The 12,883-nt window shown below is 44.0% G+C and overlaps 1 protein-coding gene across 7 annotated transcripts in view; it reads left to right on the top strand.

Annotated features, from left to right (window-relative positions):
• TRIM2 (tripartite motif containing 2) overlaps positions 1 to 12,883 on the top strand; it is a 185,586-nt gene that overhangs the window by 127,661 nt on the left and 45,042 nt on the right. For 4 of the 7 annotated variants that reach the window (XM_055405295.2, XM_055405291.2, XM_055405293.2 and 1 more), the window contains exons 2-3: positions 1,454 to 1,638; positions 6,544 to 6,781. In XM_055405295.2, the coding sequence (XP_055261270.1) occupies positions 1,505 to 1,638; positions 6,544 to 6,781 (372 nt within the window). In that variant the 5' untranslated portion in view covers positions 1,454 to 1,504. The remainder of the gene's footprint in view (positions 1 to 1,453; positions 1,639 to 6,543; positions 6,782 to 12,883) is intronic. The other 3 variants (XM_055405296.2, XM_055405294.2, XM_055405299.2) reach the window with 2 other exon arrangements.

A 12,883-nucleotide genomic window follows, 5' to 3' on the forward strand; every position in this document is an offset into this window, starting at 1 on the left:
TGAAACCTCCTCTGGATTAATTCACTTCACCAGTCCCTCAGATACCCACATACGAACACCAACAGACACTGCTTAAAATAAGATTGCCTCTAGCCTTTGTCCCTGCTTCATCACAAATACGTATTAGTATGAAGCCTATAAACTTTTAGTTGTAAAGAAAATGCTCTAAACTACACACAAAGTTTTTACTGAAAACGGCTAACTACTCCATTCCTGCATATTGATAGCATATAGGGAAGGAGCCATTTTTCTTCCATGCACTTCAGTTCATACCTGCAGCCTGTGAATTAAAGTGGCGAAAGACAGGTATCAGAAGAAAAAGATAGACACATGTTATCAATATTTCATTTTTTTCAAGATAAAACATGTTTTGTTGAACTTTATCAATTTAATATTTAAAATTTTACATTGATAGGAGCTTCAGAGAATAGAAGAGGCAGTTAGACCCAAGAGCTTATATACTATTTCAGTAAAGGACCACAAACTGTGGAGAATTGGCTAGACAAAGGAAAAATTTGGACTCCTAGGGACAGTAAATTGTGGGAAGGTGACCAGGATGTATATGGTGGATAAGGGTCGTTTAGTCAAGTTTGTGGTGCAGACTTCACTCTGGTGATTAAGAGTCGTCTTCTCTTCCTGGTGTTGAAGAGCGGGGCGCCTTTACAAATGGGGATGGGCGCCTGCCTGTGTAGACAGATGGCAGGGGGAGAGGGCTTCTTCATCTGCTGTTTCTCAATTGACTCCAGCTCAAAATAATCCTCACAGCAAAGTGGCTTATTTGGAGGCGGCGTATTTTGACCCCCTTCAAGTATAATAATTGAGAAAACACATTCTATCCTAATAAGACTATTCTATTTAATATAGACTATAATAGACTATATTTTAATAAGACTATAAATATATATTCAGATATAGTCGAGGCTGAAGGCGTGAACAGGCAGAGCTATGTAAGTATCTATCCCTTCAGCTTCCCCTGCTTTGAAATCCAGCAAGATACCTCTTGTTTTTCTTGTAGCAATTTAACTTTTAATACGATTTTTAAAGGCTACTTTCCATGTACAGTGATTGCAAAACATTGGCCACACTTCCCGCGTTGTACTTGCACCCTTGAGCCTGTCTTTCCCCAGTAGTTTGCACTCCGCACTCCCTTCGCCGTGTCAGTATGTCCCGCCCGCCGCTCCCCTCCCTGGTAACCACTGGTTTGTTCTCCGTATCTGTGAGTCTCCCAGCAAGCTGCCTTGTTCTGATTTCTTTGTTTGCCTGGTGAACATATGATTATTGTATTGGTTTCCAAAACGGGCCCCTCTGTAACGCTGCCAGTTGGCTATGCCAGGGTCACGGCATGGAGTCCTACCCATATTCAGAGCACAGTGCCCCTAGCAAATGAAGCAATGATTGATTTGTACTTGCAGATTATTACATGTGTTTCCGTTTTGGTTTTTCTGTCTGACAGCAGCAGCGTGCAGGGTCAAAGACAGCCGGCCCCCCATGTCAGTGGTCTAGGATGGCCAGTGAAGCCACCAACATCCCCAGTCCTGTGGTGCGCCAGATTGACAAGCAGTTTCTGATTTGCAGTATATGCCTGGAAAGGTACAAGAATCCCAAGGTTCTCCCCTGTCTGCACACTTTCTGCGAGAGGTAAGCCTCTGTGCTCGGAGAAGGGGGTTTCACAGACTGACTTCCTACAAGCTGCCAAAGGGTGCTGTCCAGAATTCTACAGTTACCTATAGGAGATGATAAGTCTTTTGTGCTTCTGATAGACATCTAGAAACGTAATCATGAGTTGCAAAGAATTTACTTTCAAGGAACTACAAGCGGGAGGAAACAATCCAATAGCTACTGATTTATTTCCACGGAAGATGGAGCATTACATATTTTGAGATTCAGGTTTTTAAAACTTTTCCCTTTGTTCTTTGTGAAACCGTTTTTGCCCTCACAGAGAGTCTTTGAAGAGGGCCAATTAAAAGTCTTCCCGGGTGCTCAGATGGTAAAGAATCCTCCCACAGTGCAGGAAACCTGGGTTTGATCCCTTAGCTGGGAAGATCCCCTAGAGGAGGGAATGGCAATGCTCTCCAGTATTCTTGCCTGGAGAAGTCCGTGAACAGAGGAGCCTGGTGGGCTACAGTTCATGGGGTCACAAAGAGTCAGACACAACTGAGTGAAGAGTTTATATTTACATAATTTAAAATTATCATTTTCTCCTGCATAACAAATCAGATAATATACATGCGTATATGAGGGGTTAGTTGAAAGGAGGGAGTTTTCTTCCAGAGATACTTTAATGGTGTATTTGAACATGATGATGTTTCGGATGAAGAAAAATCTATATATGTGTGTGTGTGTGTGTGTGTATGAAATAACTGTAAATATCCTGAATATTCTTTCTTGAATAGTTTTTTCCACTGAGTTAATCAGTTTTCAAAATATATTTTTACCCTCATGTTCAACTTACCCCATCAGCAATTAGGCATAAAAAATGTTGCTGGTAATTAGTTTATCTGTGATCTAATTCTAGTATTTCCCTAGTAAGTTGACATATTTTTCTTAACAAATGTTAATTATGTGTTATAGCATTTATTAAGTACATTTTCTTGTATTATTTAATACACATACTTAAAATTTTCTACCTTCTATCATAGAACAGAAAATTGGTGTTTTCAGTGACTTCAAGTCAATGCTAATTACATTTGCCATCCAGTTTAATGTACACTTGTTGTCTCCCTGAACATGCTTTGAGTTGATTTACTTTGGAAGGTCTCAATTACAGTAGGATAGCCACATCCTTGGTGGTGACGGATGGATGAGAACATGGATTTGTTACTGGTGGTTGTGGTGTTCTGTTTTGCTTTCTTTGTTTTGGGTTGTTTTGTGTGTGTGTGTGTGTGTGTGTGCATGCACACAAGCGCATGTATAATGTTTTGTTTGTTTTAAGCGGTGGTATATAGGGCACCGATACTTTGTACTTTATTCATAATTTTATAATTATGAACATAATTACAAGTACTGAGTACTTTGTTATTCATATTCCAAAATGGCGACAAGGAGAGTGATTTTCCTCTCTGACTCAACAGATATGGTTAAAACATGACTACCAGCTAACTGTGCACATGTCCCTGGACTCACATGGGAAGATCATATTTGATATTCAGGAATTGATACAGCTGGGCCCTCTTATGCTCACTGCTGAGAGCCACTTGGCTTGAGCCTGGCAGAGCCGCCGGGGTTCGGTGCCTGCTCAGGCTGGTGTCTGGTTCCCGTTCCCTTGCTGTGACTGGTAAGAAGCAGCACGTCCAGACGGCCCTGGCTGTTCTTCTTGCGCTGTCTCTTAGGTCTAGCCCAGGCCACTTCCACTCCGCATGCAGTAGCTAGTGCTGGAGGTTTTCAAGAGCCAGCCAAAGCAAGTCCCTAGGGAATGCCGTGTGAAAGCTGTTGGAGCATCGTGTGCACTGAACTGATGTCCTTGGCAAGCTGTTGGCAACTTTGCTTAATGAGAACATTTTACGTAGAGACAGAAATTCATGGCTTGTCTCACTGCCAGAGGAGAGGAAGACCCAGGACCATTGTCTCCACCTCTTGCTGGGCACAAACACTGGCTGCTCGGTGGACAGCCACTCTCTTATTCTCATTTCTTCCAGCATGCCATCAGTGGGGCATGGAGGATGCAGGCACAGCCCCTGGCTTTATGAAGCTTCCAGCCAAGAGAAGCAGCCAGTCATTAGCCACCTATTCACTCAGATTAATAGGAAATTAAACCAGTCACAATGGCCACGTACCTGTGGTACACAGGCAACCATATAATAGGACAAGTGGCTGTAATGCAGAAGGCTTCCCTGCAGAAGCAATGATTAGGCAGAAATCCCAAGGATGAAGAAAAATTAGTTTAGCAAAGGGGAGTAAGCAGAAGAAAAGAATTTCAGGTATGTTGCAGAGGTGTAGAGTGAGAGGGACCATGACACTTTGGAAGAACTTAAATAAGCCTCGGGTGACAGATATGCAGCAAAATAAGAGGAAGACAGAAAAATGTGGATGCCAGATCACATAGGTGCGCAAGCCACATCATCACGTGTGGATTCTTGTCTCAGCTATAAGAACAGTGGAAGCCATGGAAGGGTTTCATCTTAAATATGAGGGGAGGAGATTAAACTTTGCATCTGGGGAGGACCACTCTGGTTATAATATGGAGAAGGATGAGGGGGATACACAGTGGATGACAGTATACCGGGAGTAGGGTGACTGCAGAAATCTAAGCAAGGGTGGTGTGATATGGGTGAAGAAGCCTGGGAAGCCTGGAAAGATACATTCAGGCTTCAGTGATGGGTTGGATATGAACAGTGAAGACCAGTAAGGGAATTCTTGGTGCTTTAAGAACCACTCCTGGTTTGGGCTTGCTTAGATGAAAGGATGGAGATGCAGTTCACTGCTAAGAAGGAGGACAAAGAGTGTGGGAAGATCCTGGGTTTGGTTTTGGACACGTGGAGTTTTAGGACCTGTGAGATCTCTCTAAGAAGAGATGCAAGAGAGCAGTTTGGTGTACAGATATGGGGCTCCAAGGAGGCATCCATGGGAGGAAACGCACATATGAGAGTGTTATGTTTATTATTATGTAGTATGATACCCCAGGGAGAGAAGAGGGCTTATGATAAGCCTTGATTAAGTCCAGAGTATACTGACTCTCAGTAGGAAAGAGATAGCAGGCAGAAGGAGAGCCAGGTGAGTCTGGTATCATAAGGCAAGGAAAGATAAAAAAGGAGCGGGGAGGCAGGGAGTGGACAAGCTTGATGAATGACAGACTTGGAAAATGTGCGTTAGCTTTCAGGGTTGCTGGTGACCTTAGCAGCAGTTACCTCATCCCTGATATTGATTCAGTGCTATCTACTCGTGTGACCTGTGTGCGTGCGTGCTAAGTCACTTCCGCCGTATCCGACTCTGCAGCCTCACAGACTGTAGCTCGCCAGGCTCCTCAGTCCGTGGGATTCTCCAGGCAAGAATACTGGAGAGGGTTGCCATTTCCTCCTCCAGGGGATCTTCCCAATCGAACCCACATCCTGATGTCTTATTGGTAGGCAGGTTCTTTATCATTTGGGCCTCCTGGGAATCCCTGTGTGACATAGGGAAAGTCAGTTAACCTCCTTGATGTCAGTTTCCCCATCTTCAAAATAAGAGAAATGGGGAGAAATAAGAGGTTTTCAAAGTCTGTTTGTCGTAGAAGGTGGGAAACATTGCAGTCATGGCAAGCTGAGATTCTGGTGCCACATCGCCTGGGTTTGGACGTCTAAGTCCCTGGGGCAAGCAGCCTACCCCCTCTCCGCCTGTGTTTCTTCACACACTCAGAAGTGATCACAGGATCGTTGGAAGTACAGTTGACCCTCAAACAATACATGAACTGCATGAGTTTATCATTTGCAGATTGTTTTCAATAGTTAATAGTAGTTAATACTACAGAATGAGAAGATCTGCAGTTGGTTGAATCTGCAGGTGTAAACCCTGGATGTGTAGTGAAGGGCTGGCTCTGAGTCATGGGTGGATTTTTGGATTTTCTACTGCACCGGGGGCCAGTGCCCCTAACTCCCACATTGTGCAAGGGCCCGCTATACTTTATATTTAGTGAAAACTGTGTGGGTCCGTCATTATTAATCCGGCGTAGCTCAGTCAGTAAAGCTTCTGCCTGCAATGCGGGAGACCTAGTTTCATTCCTGGGTGGGGAAGTTCCCCTGGAGAAGGAAATGGCAACCTACTCCAGTATTCTTGCCTGGAGAATCCCATGAACAGGGGAGCCTGGTGGGCTCCTGGCAGGTTCATGGGATCACAAGAGTCGGACACAACTTGGTGCTATCTATCTTTCTTTGCTGATTAAGTGAAATTGATGGCTCTTAAGGAGAGGTAAGAAGAGATGGTGTGTCCCATCCCCATTTCAAACAAAGCGTTTCCACTTCGATGTGTTTTTAATATCTGAAGTCTGCTTATGATCTTGTGTGTAAAGAGTTTCAGTGCTAGCAAGAACAAAAGTGACATGTCTCTCCCAATTTGTGTAAAATTCCACAGATTCGTGAAGGCCGTACCAGGTACTCTAGGCCAATGCTTCTTAACCTCAAATGGGCATACAGATTGCCTAGGAGTCTGATTCATCAGACCAGGAGTGGGCCCTGTGAGTTTGAGTCTGCACTTTCTTCAAGCTTCCTGGTGAGGCCACTGACGCTCACCATGGACTGTACTTTGCTTGTGTGGCAAAGCTCTTGTAACAGTACCCAACTAAACTAAACTGAAGTTGCTCAGTCATGTCCAACTCTTTGTGACCCCATGGACTGTAGCCTACCAGGCTCCTCTGTCCATGGGATTTCCCAGGCAAGAGTACTGGAGTCAACGAGATTTTCCTTGAGCATCATTTGTCCAGATGGCTGACCAGTCCAATGTAATGTGACCTGTTGACTTCAGAAATGTGCTTTTTCTAGCGAAGGAGACCACAACGAAAGTTTATGCAGAGCAGCTTTGTACCTATTGCAGGAGCCCTACTATGCTGACAGCCCCGCTTCTGCTCCTGGACAGGTGCCTGCAGAACTACATTCCCGCCCACAGCTTAACCCTCTCCTGCCCGGTGTGCCGCCAGACCTCCATCCTGCCCGAGAAGGGGGTGGCTGCGCTCCAGAACAACTTCTTCATCACAAACCTGATGGACGTGCTGCAGCGATCTCCAGGCAGCAGCGCTGAGGAGTCCTCCATTCTGGAGACCGTCACCGCCGTGGCTGCAGGGAAGCCTCTGTCGTGCCCAAACCACGATGGGAATGTAAGTGAGGCCCTGCGGGTGCAGTCCTGGCTGAGGGGCTGCTTGACCGGGGGAGGCTTGGGGCAATCAGAGGGTATCAACCTTGAAACAGGACTCCACCTGGAAAAGGAGTAGTTAACAATACCTTTACCATCCTCAGATTATTTTGCCTGTTTCCTTTCTCTGACCAAATTTATGTAAATAATAAAAGCAATCTTCATTGTGTCCACTTTGCACTAATTGTTGGTTTCCCCAGGAGGGCAAACTCACAACTATTTGCCAGCTGGGCATACTTTGACCCACAGAAACGTCTATGTTATAAATTATGGATAGAGATTAAATAATAGATAAGTTCTGCAAATTGAGAATGATTATTAGAATGTTACAGAGTTTTATTTTTCTTGTGAGGGAAATTTTTCTCATGCTTCATTAGATCCTGTTACTTAATCATAAATAATCTGAAGTTATGTGAATCCCTGATAAGAGATTATAGACTAGAGTTCAGACTGTTTCCTGCTATCAGCAAGCATAGTAACTGTTATATACTTAGGAGGACCTATGTGTACCATCAAAAGAGGAGTCACAGGAGCTGTGTAGCCTGAAGAGGCAGCATTGCACAGCAGCTCCCCGCCAGCTTTGGAGTGGAACCGCCTGATTCCAATCCTGCTCTGCAACTCATTTCCTATGTCAGCCTTGGCAAAACTTTGACAGATTTACTGAACTCTCTGTTCTACTTCCTCATTGGTAGAAAGAAAGTAGAATTAAATATTTAAGTCCTAGAAAACATACAGTAAGCTCTCAATAAATATTAGCTATTAAAATTATTTCTAATTAATGATGGCTTCCCTGGTGACTCAGACAGTAAAGGGTAAAGAATCTGCCTGAGATGTAGCAGATGTGGGTTCAGTCCCTGGGTTAGGAAGAGCCCCTGGAGAAGGGAATGGCAACCCACTCCAGTATTCTGGCCTGGAAAATCGCACAGCCAGAGGAGTCTGGGAGGCTACAGTCCATGGGGTCACAAAGAGTCAGACACAACTGAGCGACTCACACATATACACCACAATGACTTATTTCACTTTTCAAAAACATGGCGACCCCTTCACAAGTGTGTGAAACTGGGACTTCCACGGCAGTCAAATGGCTAAGGCTCTGAGCGCCCAGTGCCGAGGGCTCCGGGTGCAACTCGTGGTCCCACGTGCAACAACTGAACAACAAGATTGCACACGCTGCAGCGGAGATGGCGCTCCCTAGTGCCGCAGCTAAGCCCTGGGCAGCCAAATAAATGAACAGATAGACAGATACGTTGTCTTTAGAGTGTTTGAAACTGCAACTGAGGCATCAGAGGTTGTTAAAGCACCAACTACCAGCCAAAGCTAATCATTGCTCGGTTACCTCTCATACCAGCCTCTTCCCCCTGTGCCTGAGTCTCACTGGCCTCCTAGAACCTGCCGAGTGGTCTCCCACCTTGGGCCCTTTCCGTTCTCTGATCCTTTATTCCTGGAATGCTCTTTGCCCCTGTTTGTGTGGCCAGCTTACTCTTATCCTCTGCCTCAGCTCACATCTGTCCTCCACAGAGCGGTCCTGTCTAGCCCACCATCTGAGGCAGACCACCTCTGACACCCAGTTACCCACCAGCTCACCACTGTCTTGGTTTCCTTCGTGACATCTGCCTGCCTCCATCTGTGTATTTGCTGGCTCTCCTTAGAAAGTGAGCTCCCAAAGGGAGAGGCCATGTTCCTTGTGATACCGCTGGCAGTGAGCACAGTGTCTTACATGTGAAGGTGTACGTATCAAAGGAGACCAGCCAAATGAGGAAAAGCGAAGGCTACTTACTCAGCACTTGCTGAAGCAAAGAGCAGAACCATCACGTGTGTTCTGTCAGAGCCGGGCAGAGTGGGGAAGCTCTCTGGAAAAAGGAGGAGGCTTCAGGTGTGCCCTGACGGGGAGTGGCTAGCTGGGGAGGCAGGAGGCAGACTTATGTGCCTGCGCAGGGGTGCAGATCTGACTTTCTCTGCTTCGTCCTAAGCTGAAAGCAGAGGCAAAATTACAGAAGCTGTCAATTATAACCCCTCGCATTTGGGGACCAGTTGTTGCAAAGTCATCATTTAAACTTTGGGGATTATTGCCAGAGAAGTGGTGTGACTTACAGAAGGCTAGCTTCCTGGGCTGTTTCCTTGAGGATACAGGGGTTGGTGTGGGTTGTTTCCTTGCACAGGGGTTGGTGTGGGTTGTTTCCTTGTGAACACAGGGGTTGGTGTGGGTTGTTTCCTTGATACAGGGGTTGGTGTGAGTTGCTTCCTTGTGGATACAGGGGTTGGTGTGGCTTCTTTCCTTGAGGATACAGGGGTTGGTGTGGGTTGTTTCCTTGTGGATACAAGGGTTGGTGTGGGTTGTTTCCTTGTGGATACAGGGGTTGGTTTGGGTTGTTTCCTTGGAGATGCAGGGGTTGGTGTCCTGGGCAGATTGTGGGTCAGAGTTCTATTTTGATATGGCCCAACCACTGCATTTTAGTGTTCTGTGTCTCAGAAGCCAATAGTACGTATTTTTGAACAAGTGACCAGGCACCTTGCTTGGTTTCTCATACATTTCTCTGTGTAAAGTAGGTATTGGTTACTTTCTTTTTATAGATAGAGGAACTGAGAATTGACCAGTTTAAGTCACAGAGCTAGTTGACACATCATAAATGCTAGACTCAGAGGAAATAGCATTCTGAGTTTTTTGGTAGCCAAAACAAGAGAGACATTGTGTATTACATTTTTAATATCTAATTGAAAGCATACCAGGCTATCAATAACTATAGATTTTCTGTGCACTGTACTCCAAGGGAGCATTACCATGTAAGTTTTGTAAAGGGAACTTGAAGGGTGCCTTTTTATAACCACAGCTCTTAGTGAATGCTAAGGCTGTCTCCTCCTGGGGCCCACATTCTAAATACTAGTCTGAGAAGGTGACTCCATCACATACAAGAGTTTCCTTAAAGTGCAGTCCAGGCAAGGAACTTTCTGGAGATCTGACTTGATAGAGAAGCACAGTTTTAGAAACATTAGGAGACTGCTGTAGATATGGGTCCAAATTTGAGGTGTGAAAGACAATCGTGTGGCATGATAAATCACTAAGGAGCGCCAGGAATGTCGTGGAACTCAGGAACGCGCTCCCAGCGCAGCACACCTGGAGCAGGCGATGCGCCCGTGTGGTGGAACACTGGTGGGCTCCAGAATACAGGGCTGAGTCTGGAGAGAAATTGTGATGGGCTAGGGGTGTCAAGGAAAGGTTTGACCTACACTCCGTAGGCAGTGAGGAAGCATTCACACCTTTTAAACAGGAGATGGGTGTGTTAGTGGCATTGTGGAGGAACACAGTAGCAGAGATTGGAGGCTGCAACACCAATTCTGTTTGGTATTGAGTTGTCCAAATGAGAGGTGATAACAGATAGAACAAGAAGAGCATTAGTGGATTTGGAGAAGGAAGGATGAATTTCGGAGAAGAGTAGTTTTTTACTTGATAATCTCTGTGTGTGTTTGTGCTCAGTCGTGTCTGACCCTTTGAGTCCTCGTGGACTGCAGCCCGCCAGGCTCCTCCGTCCAGGCAGCTTTCCAGGCAAGAATACTGGAGTGGGTTGCCATTTCCTACTCCAAGGGATCTCCCATACCCAGGGACCAAACCCATGTGTTTTTGTCTTCTGCATTGGCAGGTGGGTTCTTTACCTTTGGCGCCACCTGGGAAGCCCCTTTAGAATCTACCCCCCACAAATAAAAAGGCATATATCTGTTGAACTAAGCTATTAAGATGGTGAGAATTTGAGCAATTCAAATTGATCATATAAGTCACTTTAAAAAAATTATTTTATTTTCTCATTGTATAGACCAAGTTCCTACAGCACAATGAACTAAAATTACATTAGTAAAATGTTATAAAGAGACCTCAAATCTTTTTAAAAAGCTTATAATTATTTAACCAAAGAAAATAGAAAAATTAGACTATTTACAAAATAGTGAAAGTGGAAACTTTATTAAACGTATAAGATAAAGTCATATCTATACTCAGAAAATTTTATAGGTTTAAGTATTTTATTTAAAAATATTCCATTTCAAGAAGTTAGGAAAAGAACAATAAAATAAATATATGGAACACAAAAGAAATGAAAATAATAAAGACAACCTTGAAGAGTTTGAAAATCCTGAAACAATTGTGTTGATGAATAAATCAAAGAGCTGAAATTTTTTTATTAATTAAATAATTTGATAGAGCACCAAACAGTAAATATAACTTGAGACTAATAAAGAGATAAAAATATTTTAAAATTAGCAAGTCAATTCTCTCCTAAAGACTTAAGATATTGAAAGCCTGAATGAAATAGATCATTATCTAGGAAACTACAAATGATCACAAAAACCCAAGTTGACCTAAAACTTCACACACAAAAAAGAAACTGGTGAAAGTTAATTTAAAACTGAATGCTTCCCAGACTTTCCTGGTGGTCCAGTGGCTGGGACTCTGCCCTCCCAGGTGGAAGTGGGGGGCAGTGCGGGAGTTGGGGTGGGGCCGATTCGATCCCTGATGGGGAAACTAGAACCCATAGGCAAAAATGAAGACCCAGTGCAGCCAAGTAAGTAAAAACATTGAAAAACAAGCAAACATCGAATGCCTTCAAACTTGTATAAAACAGACATGATTCTGATTCATAGTATGTATACTTCTGAACCATAAAAAAGGTAGGGAACTCCCAAATTCACCTGTGATACACTCATAACTCTTGACACCAAAATCTAGTGAAGACATAAGAAGAAAACCTTGAGTCACTAAGTTTATGAAAGTAGCTGTACAATTCTTATTTAAATATCCCAGCAAACTTTTACCGTGTAAGAGCACTTATTAAGAAAAATATGAATATCACAAAAGAAAATGAGCACAGAACTTTAAGCAAGTCAGAAGAGTAGGAGGAAATAAATGTTAAGCGTCACAAATAATTCTTCAAGATTGTTTTCTGATCATGCCTAAGCAATAGAGACCCTTGGATGCCACAGACTGCTAAGAAGAAACACTCTCAGAGATGCTAATTCCAGCAAAGGTAAAGAAGCCTTTGGGTGAAACTTTCCCTTGTTTCTCTACCAAAAATATCACATCAAATCACATTGAAAATTAACTCTAAAGAGTCAGATCCTTCTGGAGGTGTTTTGAGCACTTTCTCTATGCTAAGTTATTATGCTTCTTTGGAACCATAAGATGTGTAAACCAGCAGGAGGCCTTGGAAAATTAACTGTGCTTCTTTAATCATTCTATTGTTCCATCATGGATCGCAGTTCACTGCTGCTGCTTTGAAACAGGGGCCCTCATTGCATATTCAGGCCAAATGCATGCAATATTACAGATAATTGGCTGCGGTTAATTGCCATGGGTAAATCTTTAAAAACAATTCAAGCGTCTGAAGGTTAATAAAATCGGGTAATTAACAATGAAGCAGGATGTTGCCGTCATAAACTGCCTGGTACTGGTTAGCGCATGTGGATAGATGCCTGTCATTTACTTTAAGTGCTGTGACACTCTCTGTCTTCTAATTACTGCCACCGCTGCATGGTTCAGAAACAAAGAAAAATGGGAATAATGGCCAGTGATTTAAGAGGTTCTTTGCACTTAAATCAGACATTTGAGCTCATGCCTTAAAGTCCCAAAGCACAAATAATCCTTAAGCCCTGTTGTTGCTGGCTTTGGTGCCTTACTAAGGAGGATGTTAAGCGGTGTGAAGGGGAGATCCTCATGAAGAATGCCTTGCCAAGAATCAGACCCCACTTCCAAAAGCCTCTGGGTTGGCTACAAGGCCCTGACCATCTTTTACAGCTCATTATTATGCATATAGTCCTGCCATCCTCTCTTCTAATGAACCCAAACGTTGACTACCTGTCAACAACCACAAGCTCATCCAGGCCACCCAGCTCTGGGAGCACCAGGGTTATCTCACCCAAGATGGACGCGCTCCACTGGGTCGCTCACTCCTATAATGAGGTCTCAGCTTGAGTCAAAGCTGTCAGAACCAAGGACAAGCATTAGAGAATAACTAGTTGTTGATGTTTCAAAATGATTTCAGGGCCTTTGCTTCCCAGGAAACAATTAGGACTCGGTACCAGG

This window comes from Moschus berezovskii, chromosome 19 (assembly GCF_049115385.1).
Source record: "Moschus berezovskii isolate FMDL1 chromosome 19, NW_MosBer_1.0, whole genome shotgun sequence".
Taxonomy (NCBI): Eukaryota; Metazoa; Chordata; class Mammalia; order Artiodactyla; family Moschidae; genus Moschus; species Moschus berezovskii.